This window comes from Cygnus olor, chromosome 18, assembly GCF_009769625.2.
Source record: "Cygnus olor isolate bCygOlo1 chromosome 18, bCygOlo1.pri.v2, whole genome shotgun sequence".
In the NCBI taxonomy this organism is placed as follows: domain Eukaryota; kingdom Metazoa; phylum Chordata; class Aves; order Anseriformes; family Anatidae; genus Cygnus; species Cygnus olor.
In genome coordinates, this window is record NC_049186.1 from 9,486,622 (window position 1) to 9,499,587 (window position 12,966).

Sequence of the window (12,966 nt, forward strand, 5' to 3'; positions counted from 1 at the left end):
AATACTTGTTTTGGGTGGCAGACAAACTTTGTAAGAGTTTTTTTTTTCCAAGTTGTTCCACGTATGCTTGTCCTATATTGATATTCGCTGCAAATCTGGTGCTGTGTTTGGCTAGGGTAAAATTTACCTTTTCCACTGTAATGTTTGCTCAGTGTTATGTAGTAGTATGTCATTTAAAATTGTGTACTGTAAGTCAAATTCATGTTTCCTTGTTGCCCTTCTCCTTGGTGGTGGTGGTGGAAATGAACTTTCTTGCTGTTGTTTAATGTACGTGAAAGTTTGAGGTTGATAAATTAATGTTCTTTCTTGCTCCCCTTCTCCCCCCAGAACGGGATGGTAACTAAAGATCTGACACGACTGAAAACACTTCTTGCAGAAACAGAGGTAATAATGAGCACTTTATTGGAAAATAATGGGTAGTAGCAGATGCAGCTGAAAAGCTTGTTTTGATGTGTCCTGGGAGATCGGGGCTCACTGTGAACATACTGTTTCAGATCTGTAATTTCCACTGGTGTCTTGGTCTTTATCACCTATTTTTTCAGCAGCTTTTCATCCCAGTTTTGCATGATATATGAGAAAATAGTGAAACGTGCTGATAGGCTGAAGTAGCATGTAGAAAGAACTCAAAGCATTTAAATTATATTATTTAGTTATTGTCTTTTTCTCATTGATTTGGGTTTTACTTTTAATGTAAATTGAAAGATGAAAGACATCTCAGTACCGCTTAGACTTCTGACCTTTTAAATTTTGATTGCAGTCCATGTTAAAATGATCGCAGAGTGGAACCCTCTAAAATTTTCTTTTAAAGATGAATGGACTCAATGTTCCTGTCAGAATCCTTTTATCAATGGTAGCAATTTAATAGTTAGGAAATATTTTTGTAACTAGAAGTGATGTCAAACTTCTGAATGTTTTTTTATTGATTGTTCTGAAACACATTTTTAAAAGCAAAGAAACCAAAGTAGTTCTTATTGATGAAATTGTTTTGTGTTTCTTTACAATTGTTTTTTAATAATTGTAGGCAGCTGGTAAAGTACCATCAGGATATCATGTAGAAGATTTAGAAGAAGGTATGTAAATCATTTCTATAGCTACTTCATTTTGTGGTGAGAAGACTTTAAGATTCTGCTGAATGTTTAGCACGAGATAGCAGTCAAAAAGGAGAAAACAGGCTTGACTTGATGAACTCTGGGGACTGAGGCTGAATTTGTTGTCATTGGTTGAATTCAAAGGCAAAAGTTTCCATTTATTGGTCAAAGCATTGCAACAGAGCTTGCTCCATTCTGCAAGTTGTTTAAAACTTGCCTTCATACCCTTTAAAACTTTGTTCTAAATGAATTTGTTAGGGAGTAGAATTTTTTTTTTTTTGTGGATGATTTTTTTGCATGTGAATACAATTTGGGTTGATGTTTAAAGACATGGTTCCCTGGACAGTTACCATCAGACTCATAAATACTTGGCCATTAGACAAGTAACCTGACTTTTGACTACCCCGCAGGGTCCCGGGATGGCTGGCAGTTCCGCCCTCCACCCAGAGGAGTCACAAGCAGTGAAGAATATACACTATGTAAAAGGTAAATTGAATGCTTTATACCAACATTCTCTAAGGCATCATAACACTTCCTCTTTTATTAAGCTGCTAACAGAATGATTAGGAAGTTAGGAACATGAAGGTACTTGTTAGAACAGGAGTTGATTAATTCACAGGTTTTTGGATGGGACAGTAGATGCAGAGGCACCTCATTTTTTCTGTAAAATGAAATCACTAGCTCTGTTGTCATAAGAGTAGTTTGAGCAACATTTTTCTAGTGACAGGGCAGTACCTGTCTTTTTCCCCTCCCTTTTCTAATTTGTATAATTTCAGAGATGTGACAAGTTCACTTCCGCAGACAGCATTGTTAGCGGGCTGAAGCACAGTGAAGTGTACTTTGACAGCAGATAGGGTGCATGCCTTTGGATAAGTGGGCTTTGCTGATAGATGAGGTTTATCTTCAGATAAAAAAATGTTTGCAGTTTCCCTCTGGATCTCATTATGTCCATTTTGCCTAAATTCATATACACAGAGGTGAATTGCCTTGCTGAAAGTCCAAGTGCTTGTGCTTGTATTGAAGTTTCATCTCCTTGTCTCTTTCAGTCCACTAGTCAAATTTTCCTGTGGTTTATATTGATAACACAGTATTACATATGTAGTTAGAATTAATAAATATGGTGAAAAACAATTATTCTGCATGTCATTCTGCCATATCTGTAACTTACACATTATTATCAACATAGGTAGCGATCGGACTTGCTTTTTAGTTGATACAACTGAATCTGCTGAAATTGGCTGTGATTTTCTAGAGCTGCTAAATCCTGCCAACTGTTGACTTTTAGCAGATCTTATGCATAATTGACATTTAAAGAAAAATAATAATTAACGATGACTTTGAGCAGCATCCATACCATGTTTCTAACCTCTGCTCTGAAAGATTTTTTCCACGAAAGCTGTAATTAGCTTTACTGGTTACCTTCTTATGCACGGTATTAATGTTTATAGTGAGAAGGATGTGCTTTTACTCAGCAAATCCATATGAACAGTGGCATTCCAACCATGGATTAAATATTTTAGCTTCCTTATAAGGAGGCAGTTACAAGTACTGAATATGGATTTTTGAAGTTGTGGTTTATTTTTCCCCTGTGTGCCATAAAGCAGTAGGAGTACATCATATTTATTCTGGATAATGAAGTTACGGAATTGCAGCTGTACTAGATAAGAAACTAAGCATTTAGGGGAAAACAAATTGTCTATTAACACTGAAAATTTGGAAAACTTACATAATGATGACAATTTTTTAAGGTAATATGCTTTCTTATTAAATAATGAAAAGGAAAACACTTTAAAGTCTGCTGGATAGCTAATAAGAACAGGTCAACAATTTATTTTATGCTTGTGCTCCATTTACTTTGGGGCATGAAAATCATAATTGTACTTCAGCATTTTAATACATCAGTGCAGTGCTGAATTTGAAAATGTGCAATTCAACGTTGAAACTGAGTACCAAGAAAAATATTTTAATTTAAAAGGTATTAAGCAACATAGCTTGAGAACACCTCTAGTAATAACATAGTATATATCATGCTTATTTTATTTGCCATTTGGGCACTTAAACCTTTAAATAGTTATACCATTCCTTTAAGAAATGTGTATGCTAAATCAAATTACAATCAGTGATGCGAATGTGTCCTGGATATCCAAGTACTTTTGCTGCAAGGTTTTCATGTCATAGTCAGGTATTACTTGTTTTTGTCAGATAGCTCAAAGTCACGTTCTAATTCACATTATATTTTACATTACATAACATGTTTACTGCGGAAAGGTTATTCAGTCACTGATGATGTTCAGCTAGTTCTTTGATGTGGGGTGCTCACTTCTGTATTCATTTAGTCTTGGAGTGTTGGTGCATCCTTTTTCTTTTGCAGTAACTCATCAGTGTAGGACAAGGTTCTTAATATAAATATATACATTGTAAACATAACTATATTTGAATTTCACATAGATACCAGACTTCCAATCAAATTAATATCTTGACAGAGATCAGCATTCCTGACTATTTATGATAAACGTGATGCTTACAGTAACACATGAACCAAAACCCCGCTGGCCTGGTCTGTATCTTCCTGAGTACCTTTACATAAAACAAAGCAAAAACACAGAAGAAAACAAACAAAAAACATTTTATATTTTGTTTTGCAATCTGTTTTTTAAGGGCTTCACTTTTGAAGAATGATGAAAGTGCAGATACTGCCTTGTGTTTTTTAAATTTCATACAACATTTCATTGTAAAAAGTAGTTCATAAGTTATATAGGCATTTAAGTAATAGTTGGCCCACATTTGCAATAAATTCTGAGAACTAGAATGCTTAAATTGTGCATAGACGTTAGGAATATTGTTAATTTCGATGCAACAGCATGTGTTATTACATGAAAAATGGACTTTTTAACAAATCCATAACCTCTGTAAGGAGTAGATCCTTTTAGACTCATGCACTCTTTACCAAGAGGATTAAACCTTTTCCTTGAGAGATCATTTCTGTGTAGGTGTATTTAATAGAAAAGGCCACGTGATGTCACTGTTGCTCTGGGAAAAACTGCTGAATGAGCACTTAACAGCTAATAGCATTAACTATTGGAGGCAATTATGCTATATCTTCCCTTATTACACCATTTTATTCATGTTAATACAGTGCCTAGCAATTTCAGGGATGGTCCATGATCTCATCATGTTAATTGCTGTACAAACACTTGATTCTTCTTCTTTGAAGCTGGAAATTTCGTGAGAAGACTTGTGTTTCAAAGAAATTTGATATACTTTACTTAGCAGTAAGAGAGGCTGCTGCCTCTCTTACAAAAAGCTGTGTACGTTTATATATTTCCAAATTAGTTCCCATGGACTAGAACTGCCTTTAGTTCAGAGAGGGACTTCAAGAATGTCCTTCTGGCTTTAAAAGTAAAATTTTGATAAATTTCATTTTTTAATTGGAGACCAAAACATTCAAGGCATAATCGTTTTTCCTATTTTATGTAGATTTTTAGAGCAAGGGATCTGCAGGTACGGTGCACAGTGTACTTCAGCACATTCCCAGGAAGAGCTAACAGAATGGCAAAAACGATATGCTTCCCGCTTGATCAGATTAAAACAGCAGAAGGAAAACAAACAGTGTTCGGGCAGTTATATGGAAACCTTGATTGAGAAATGGATGAATTCGTTATCTCCTGAGAAAGTGGTAAGAAAATATACTACTTTCCTATGTGCTCATATTTAAAACTAACAGATGAGCCTGTTTTTGGCCCTTACTATCAGAGCTGGTCGAATTACTCGTTACCAAGAAATTGTCAAACCAATTTGCTCCCCTTTCCGTCCTGCCCTGTGTCTTCTTGCAAAGATACCAGAGACTTGGTCTGATTTCTGCAAATGTACTCATTCTTTTCAGGAATTCAAGGAAGAGTTTGTGAATTACAGCTTGTGGGTTAATCACAGTGTTCATTTTGCATATGTATTATTCCCAGTGCAGGATGAGTCAGCCAAGTCTCATGGTATTGTTTCTGTTCTTTGACTGGATAGCAAAACTTTTTAAACTGGAGAACAATAAATGGTGAAGCTTTCATGACTTACTGGACAATACTGTTTGTGCATGGCTCCTTTTTCTTTGCCTGTAGCTGCAGGCACTTTTATGAAGAACAGCTAATCCCCAATGTTCAAAAAAGTTTGAATCCTGAAGAGCGAGGGGTATGGATATGATCAAACTCAGCAGATGTTGGGAATTCCAAAGAATGTTTTTGCAACCTTCGACCAGCTCTACTTACCACTGACCCTAAGGAGTTTTCGGTCCATCTATTGTTGATTAAAGTCTGGGAAGAGTGGACTTTCTGCAAAATGGATTAATGAGTAGAAAGCTTCATTCTAGTTTCCCAGTGTTTCTAGAATTCTCATTGATGTCATTGAGATCTGGGGTCTTCTGGAAATACAGTCATTGGGCCTCATTTTATCAGATCCTTCTTTCCAAATTAAATCATGTTCTACTTTAAACATCTACAACTAAGTTGGATTTTGAAAATTAAGTCCTGTGGCTAATTGTCCATAAATGGTTGTACTCTTTCCTTATGTGGTATGATCTAGTGGATTTGTCTTGATTATCTCTGAAGTAGCACGTTTTATTTAATTCCTACACAGGACTCGCATCAATCCTGCACAATCTGGGAGGCCATTCTTTCACTTTTTGTTCAAAAATACCTTTTCCTAAATGCTTTTATTTTGGTATTGTCTGTAGAAGTTTAATATGATCTTCTTTTTCTTTTAATCTAGCTTAGTGAAAGTATAGAAGGAGTGAGAGTAGAACATAATCCTGAGCTATCAGTAACTGTTACCACCAAAAAGTCTCATCAGACGTGGACATTTGCTCTCACTTGTAAGGTAGGATAACTTATCTTTTAACATTGAGTTGATAATAAAAATTAGAATGTGGTCCATAAGCTTTTGTGATTAAAATTTCAATTGCATAATACTTCTTTTGAAAATAAAGCAATTCCCTAGTACCATTCCTTCTCCAGCAGCCCTGGTGATTATGTATCGAGTGCCCTGATTTCTGGAAAGCAGGCAGTTCTTGTACCTGTTTTATCAAGTTGAGAATTCTTATAAGCTCTTATTGTCTGATTGCAAATGAACATATTCCCGAAATAATTTTGGTTTTCCAACACACTTCATTTCAACCCTTGCATTTTTTTTATAGCCTGCAAGAATGCTGTATCGAGTGGCATTGCTTTATGATGCCCATCGTCCACATTTCAGTATCGTTGCAATATCTGCTGGAGACAGCACTACCCAGGTATCACAAGAAGTTCCAGAAAACTGTCAGGAATGGATAGGAGGAAAGATGGTCCAGAATGGAATAGATCATTATATATACAAAGTCAGTATAGCCTTTAACACAGAAATCTTTGGAACTTTTCGCCAAACTGTTGTGTTTGATTTTGGATTAGAACCAGTCCTCATGCAACGAGTAATGATTGATGCTGCTTCAACTGAAGGTAATGTATGAAAATTTTTTTTGAATAATAGAAACTTTTAATGCAATCTCTTTTTTCATGTTTCTGGGCAGATCGGCATCTGTATTAACAGCTGTTGAACATCTATTACTGTATGCTTTGTTCATCCTCACAGTTAGGAATATTAAGCAGTGGACAGAAGCTTCAGAATGTGTAAATTGGCTTGGGCTCAGGGGAGTTAGCTGCCTTATGACTGTTACACCATGTATCAGGATTAATCTTGTCAAAATGCTAGGAATTTCTAGTTCAGTATGTGTCTGAAGGGCAGCACAGGAAGTTAAAGTATGTTTATGTTTTTATATGCATTCTTGGATTGATGAAAATGTTAAGCATGTAGAAGGTCAGTAGAAAGATGAAGCATTTCTGTGATAATTCATTGTTAATTAAAGAAGACTATCTGAGAGGTGTCTTTTCTTGCAATGTCTGACTGGAGTTGTCAAAGGCAAGAGGCAAAGTTTAGGCTTGTAAATCAACTTGCTGTAACACCAATTTGGAAAATGCAAAGAAAATGTAACTTCTTTGTGTGTATTGAGGTTAAAAAAAACAACACGTGTTACTTTGTAAGTATTGTATTGTTTATGAAATTGAGCTGTGCCTCTCATGAAGTAACTTCTTTGTCAACTCCTGAAATAACTGTTATCAGAAAGATGTCAACGAATTGAAAGATGGTGAAGAAGTACAGAAAAGAAGGAAGCAATTTGACATATGGCAAAAGATTAAGGGAGCTAAATATAAGTCACTATGTCACTTGGCAACAGACAAGAAAGTGGGATAGAGTATGGTAATTTTCTATGAGGATTTCAGAAAGAAAAACACCAAAGGAATAGAATTCTAGCACTAGGATGTAAGCAGGAAGAAGGAAAAAGTGAAAGGAGGAAAAAGACAGATAAAGAAACAGATTTTTATTCCTGGCGTTTATTTACATATACGAGGTTAATGTTTCCAACACTAATTAAAAGAAACTGAATAGCAAATGCCAAACTCATGAACTGACGTGACATGGTATAACGTTGGTGTCACAGTGTTTTTGTTGTGTTAGCGGATATATTTTGGGTGGCTGTAGACAATGTTTGGTCTTCTGTTTCTTGTTTAACCTACAAGGTCCCTGAAATGAGTCTGTACTGAAAAAATAATTTCCTAACTTAAGTTTTCTAACCTAATATCATGTTAGGTTACATTTCCAAAGTTGTGCCTAGCAAACTAATTTTACACATATAATACAACTATCTGCAGAATGCACATGTGGTGCTATAGATTTTTTTATTTTTGAAGGCTTTCAAAATGCTGCAAATGCAAAGATTTCTTGCTGCCTATTTCATTGACTTGTTTTTGTTACCTTCTAAATTTCATATTACATCTTGTAAAGTTCTTCATTACCTTATATTTTTGAAAAGAGATGATGTTGCAGTTAGGGTTTACAAGCACATTGTGATGGCAAATCCTTCAAAGTTGCTTGCAACTTTCTATTAAATAAAAGTGCTTTCCTTGTTTATCTGTACGCTTTCTATTTGCTAGCTATAGAATATTTTATTTTCTGGTTATTTATTTTCTCTATTTTGTTTGAGAGCCTGCTTGTTCTCTGTGTACACCTGAAAAGTAGGGGTGGTAAGTTTTAGCAATGAATTTACTAAAACTGTTGTAGGCAAAGGAGAGACTTATATGCAGTTCATTCTCTCTAATGGGATTATTTTTAGTAGTGTGTGGTTTTTAAAACAGAGAGAGCTTGAACTGACTTCCTTTCCCTGTTACGTCTCTATATCCAGATCTTGAATACTTGATGCATGCACGGCAACAGCTACTAACCACAGCTAAGCGTTGGGATTCTACTTCTAAGACTATTGTAGAATTTGAGCCTAATGAAACTACTGAATTGGAGAAGAGCCTTCTTACCAGATACCAAATCCCTCTCTCTGCTGACCAGCTATTTACACAATCTGTCCTGGACAAATCATTGACCAAGACCAACTATCAGTCACGGTTGCATGACCTCCTTTATATTGAGGAAATAGCACAGTATAAGGAAGTTAGCAAGTAAGTAATACATTTACAAAATTGTATCTTAGATATTTGTTACTGTCCTATTGAAATGATGATGATAACGACAATTTTTTTGATTAAACTTACATGGTAAGTTAAAATATTAAGTTTTCTTGTTTCTTAGAGATAAAGTTGAATATGAGTGTGAAAATAGAAACTTTAGATGGAGACTAGCAGTTAATGAATATAATTTAATGATGCTCACTTAAAGCAAGTTTACATATCAGTCTGCTTACAGCTGGAGTCACTGAACAGCTGTTGCACAATGTTTTGCTGGTACCTGTACAATAATTTTTGCTTGTAGGTTTTTTGGCTCTCTATGAAAAAGAAATGCATCAATTTTTTTATTCCTTGGTAAAATCACTTATAGCAAAATAATATATAAAATCTTTGTGTACAAGTCATTCAGGGAGGTTTCTTTCTTTTTTCCTTTTTAAAATTCTTTTTAGGAAAAAAAGGTTGAATTGTGTTTGGCTCAAACTCTGGTCTTACGGTGAGGTGGCAGCTAACGTTTTATTCTCTAAATAGGCTGAAAGCTAGCTTATGAATAAAAGTTCCTAGTAAAAGGCATGTAGTATACATTTCTTGTTTGTGTAATACAGCCATTAGCAGTTGTATTTCTCATGTTAAGGCAGAAAAATGGTTCCATTTCTTTTTTGTATCTCAAATGAAGCTCAGTACATTTGAACTCTTCTTCTTTGTATCTGTCATCTCTGCTGTGTTCTGCTTTTGAGCTGGAATCTAACATAGAGAGGAATAATGCTTCAAGATTCCTCAGCATGCAGAAATGTTCTCCATCATACATATTTATAATCGCTTTTCTAAGGCTTTTTAAAACAAAAGTGGGTTTAAAGTAAACGTTATGAAATATGATACAAAAGTAGACAGTATTTTTACTGAGTGAATTTTCACATAAAGTATTACACTTCTGTTCCTCATAGGAAAGCACACAGCAGCATGCCTGTAGAAATGAAAGAATGAGGAGTGCATTCCATGTAATGCTTCCCTTTTGGTGCACTGCTAAGTTTTTGCTGCTCTTTTTCAATTGGTAGATTAGTAAAAGTAAGTTTTAATAATGTTCTTAAATCTTCTGTTTTGATACTGCTGATGACAGAAATATTCTTTTGATCTTGTAGATGCCCCACTTTATTGCAGCAAGGCTTGAACTAACACACTTTTCTGATCCTCTGTGGCTGAGATCACACACATGCTATTCTCTAGTGAGGTGCCAGGGTTACAAGCCTAGAAGAGGGCCCAGAAATACAAATGCAAGTGGGTTGTAATACCTCTGAAGTGGTGTCATGAGTCAAAATGTTGATGAGCTGCTACTCTCTAATGGGTTTGTGTATGCATCTCATAAAAACAGTGGAGTTGTCAACACGGTCTCTTCTGGCAGGACTGGAATAACATGAGTGTCTGCAGTTCACATTGGAGTGGATTGTTGTGTTTTAACAATGCTGCTAATGACTTCTTGGTTTCTGGGATAACATTGTTTCAGACTTTGGGTCATCACCTGTGTGGACATTAGTGAGTGTGTGATAATATATAGCAATATAGAGCTCTTTCCACGCTTTCTGCTACCAGACTTGCAGAACAGATTTATCTAAAGGCTGTACAGTCTTATAATACTGGCTTTAATGGAAAATAAATTTGTTTTTATCATTACTATGTCTTATAGTTTATCAATGCATAGGTAAATGTCATACTGCACACCTTGTCTGAATTCTGCAGATATAAATGTAAAATGAAATATGTTCGATTTACTGTTAAGAAAATGTTATATGGGGCTTTGTTCAAAATGGCTTTACTTGCCATTTAGGAATTTATTGTCTGCATTGCCACTGGATGGATTCATGATATATCAAATATTTCTTTGATTTAATTTTGCAGTGCTTGGAGGAAACAAATTCCTTCCAATAAAAATAAAATCTCCTCAGTATAAAGGCTATTGGTTTTGTATAAACCTCATTGAAAACTTTTTTTTAATGAACTTTAAAGCAAAGATGAGGAATGGATGGAAGAAGCAACTGTTGACTTTAAAATAAAATCCTTAGACAATTTTGTAGTTTAACAGCTTGCCAGAAGGTGTCAGCTTACTCACTGGAAATTGTTTGATAATCTGTAAACTTTTTATCTCCTTTAGTGCAATAGAATCAGTTTAGTCATTTATAAAGACAATAATTTCTCTCAGCATGGCAGTACTACTCCAGCAGGTTTCTACAAATCAGAATTTGAGAATGAGCTGGTACATTTTTAGCAGCCTGGGGATTCAGTTTTAGGAAGTTTTTACGAGTCTTTATAAAATAAATTCACAACGGCACATGATTGTATCTTAGTAACAATGCAGAGCTCTTGTTTATTCTGTGAAATCTAATCTATACAGTATGGTAACAATTATCTGAATGTGATTTGAGTTGTTTTAGGTGTTGCTCATTTGCTGATAGGTGCTTCGGAATATTCTAGCACATTAATACACAGAAGTTTTTTTGTTTGTTTTTAGCACATGTAGAAATCGGAAGGATTACACTTAATTCTCACATGTTCCCATAAGCGCATGCTTTTGAGTGACTGCTCTAACTGTAGCTCATGGAGCAATCTTTGCAGTTACTGATGAACAGAAGGAATTCATGTTCAGTAGGATGACATCTGTTGCTTTTTCGGGGTGGAGGAATGTGAAATGTGCATCTGACTTAATTGCTCGTATTATGTAAAGAAGCAACTATGTCCACAAGGGGGCAAACTTGCAGTTTTTTTTTCTGGAAGACATATGATTTGGCAAATATGGCAAAATATATTCAATGTTTAAATTCCAAGAGAGATGAAATGTTGGATTTCATTGTTACGGGCTTATGGTCCCTGATAGTACAGGTCTTAAACTATAACCATGAGTTCATTAGTTTAAAATATGAGTTTTAAGAAGATGAACAGATCAAAAAAAACAGGGTGAGTATCATAAGACGATTATTTTTTCCAAGAAATTTTGTTTGTGAAAACCTTTGTTTTTTACTTATTTCTGTAATTTGTCAGGAAAAAGTTGCTGATGATAGAACGTTAACAGGAGTGACAGATTTCTTTTCTTTTTTGTTATTTTAAAAATCACGTTGAAAAAAATATTTTTAAAAACAAGCCAGACACTCTAGGAGGAGATTACTGTGTATTGGTGAGTGGTCAATAAAATGTGCTACTGTGTCACTTTCACGTGTTACGTATGTGACTTTTTGAAAGTAGTAACTACTAGGAATGAATTTTTTTAAATCTCTGGTTATAGGAGGAATTTGCTATTAAGAGGAATTCTTTGGATAGATGGTTTATGTGGCTGAGCCTGCAATGCCATTCCTTCATTTTAAATAAAAATGTCTCATTTTTTATGCCCACATTGTGATTTTAAGGAAGCATTTTAATCAATCCATCTCAATTGTAGATATAATACTATTTCCCTTTGTCAAGATGTAGATAACCTTTTTTGGTGTGCAGCCTGGAAGAGATACATGGAATAAACAGGAATCTTATTCTGTTCTTATTCTTCTGTCTGTCCCTGAATACCTAATATCAGGGAATATAACATAACCTTACAAACTATTTAAATACAAAGTTTTACTTCTTTGGGACGTGCATAGCATTTTTTTAAAGCTTTGTTGAAGTTGATTCTTTTAACTTTGGCTATACTTGTTTGTTTAACAGTTATATGCTCAGAGTCTAAGGCGGTGAATCTTTGGTCTGAATTCATGAAATCTCCAGATCTGAGAGCATTTTTCTGCACTGACCAGATGCTTTCTTATTTAGGTTCAACATAAAAGTGCAATTGCAGATTGTAGCAAGCTTCATGCTCACTGGGGTTTCTGGAGGTGCAAAATATGCCCAAAATGGACAACTTTTTGGACGCTTTAAGCTCACTGAAACGCTTTCAGAAGACACTTTGGCTGGACGGCTGGTGATGACCAAAGTCAATGCTGTTTATTTATTGCCTGTCACTAAAGAGAAATCAGCACAGACCCAAGGAACCAAAGAGAAGGTTTATGAAGCAGCTATTGAAGAGAAAACAAAAGATTATATCTTCTTGAGGGTATCCAGGGAATGCTGTGAAGAACTTAATCTTCGGGCAGATTGTGAAATGCAGGTAAGGCTGAGTGGAAGCTGTTTTGGCATGTTTGAGTTGTCTTTTTCAGCTCCACCCAAAGTAATTCCTAGAAGATATGGAAAGGAATTTTTTTATGCCTCATCATACAGAGAAAGTAGAGCACAGATGAAAATTTCATCTGTGAAATGTGAATTTTATTTATAAATATATGCATATATATTGTCACCAGAGTCCTCAGGAACCTTTTCTTAATGAAGTCAAAGGAAGT

General features: G+C 35.1%; 1 protein-coding gene across 5 annotated transcripts in view; it reads left to right on the forward strand.

Annotated features, from left to right (window-relative positions):
• Positions 1-12,966, forward strand: part of HELZ (helicase with zinc finger) — an 83,189-nt gene that overhangs the window by 24,566 nt on the left and 45,657 nt on the right. For all 5 annotated transcript variants that reach the window (XM_040530265.1, XM_040530264.1, XM_040530262.1 and 2 more), the window contains 8 exons: positions 328-384; positions 1,022-1,070; positions 1,499-1,574; positions 4,566-4,764; positions 5,844-5,951; positions 6,268-6,565; positions 8,347-8,614; positions 12,404-12,737. In XM_040530265.1, the coding sequence (XP_040386199.1) occupies positions 328-384; positions 1,022-1,070; positions 1,499-1,574; positions 4,566-4,764; positions 5,844-5,951; positions 6,268-6,565; positions 8,347-8,614; positions 12,404-12,737 (1,389 nt within the window). The remainder of the gene's footprint in view (positions 1-327; positions 385-1,021; positions 1,071-1,498; positions 1,575-4,565; positions 4,765-5,843; positions 5,952-6,267; positions 6,566-8,346; positions 8,615-12,403; positions 12,738-12,966) is intronic.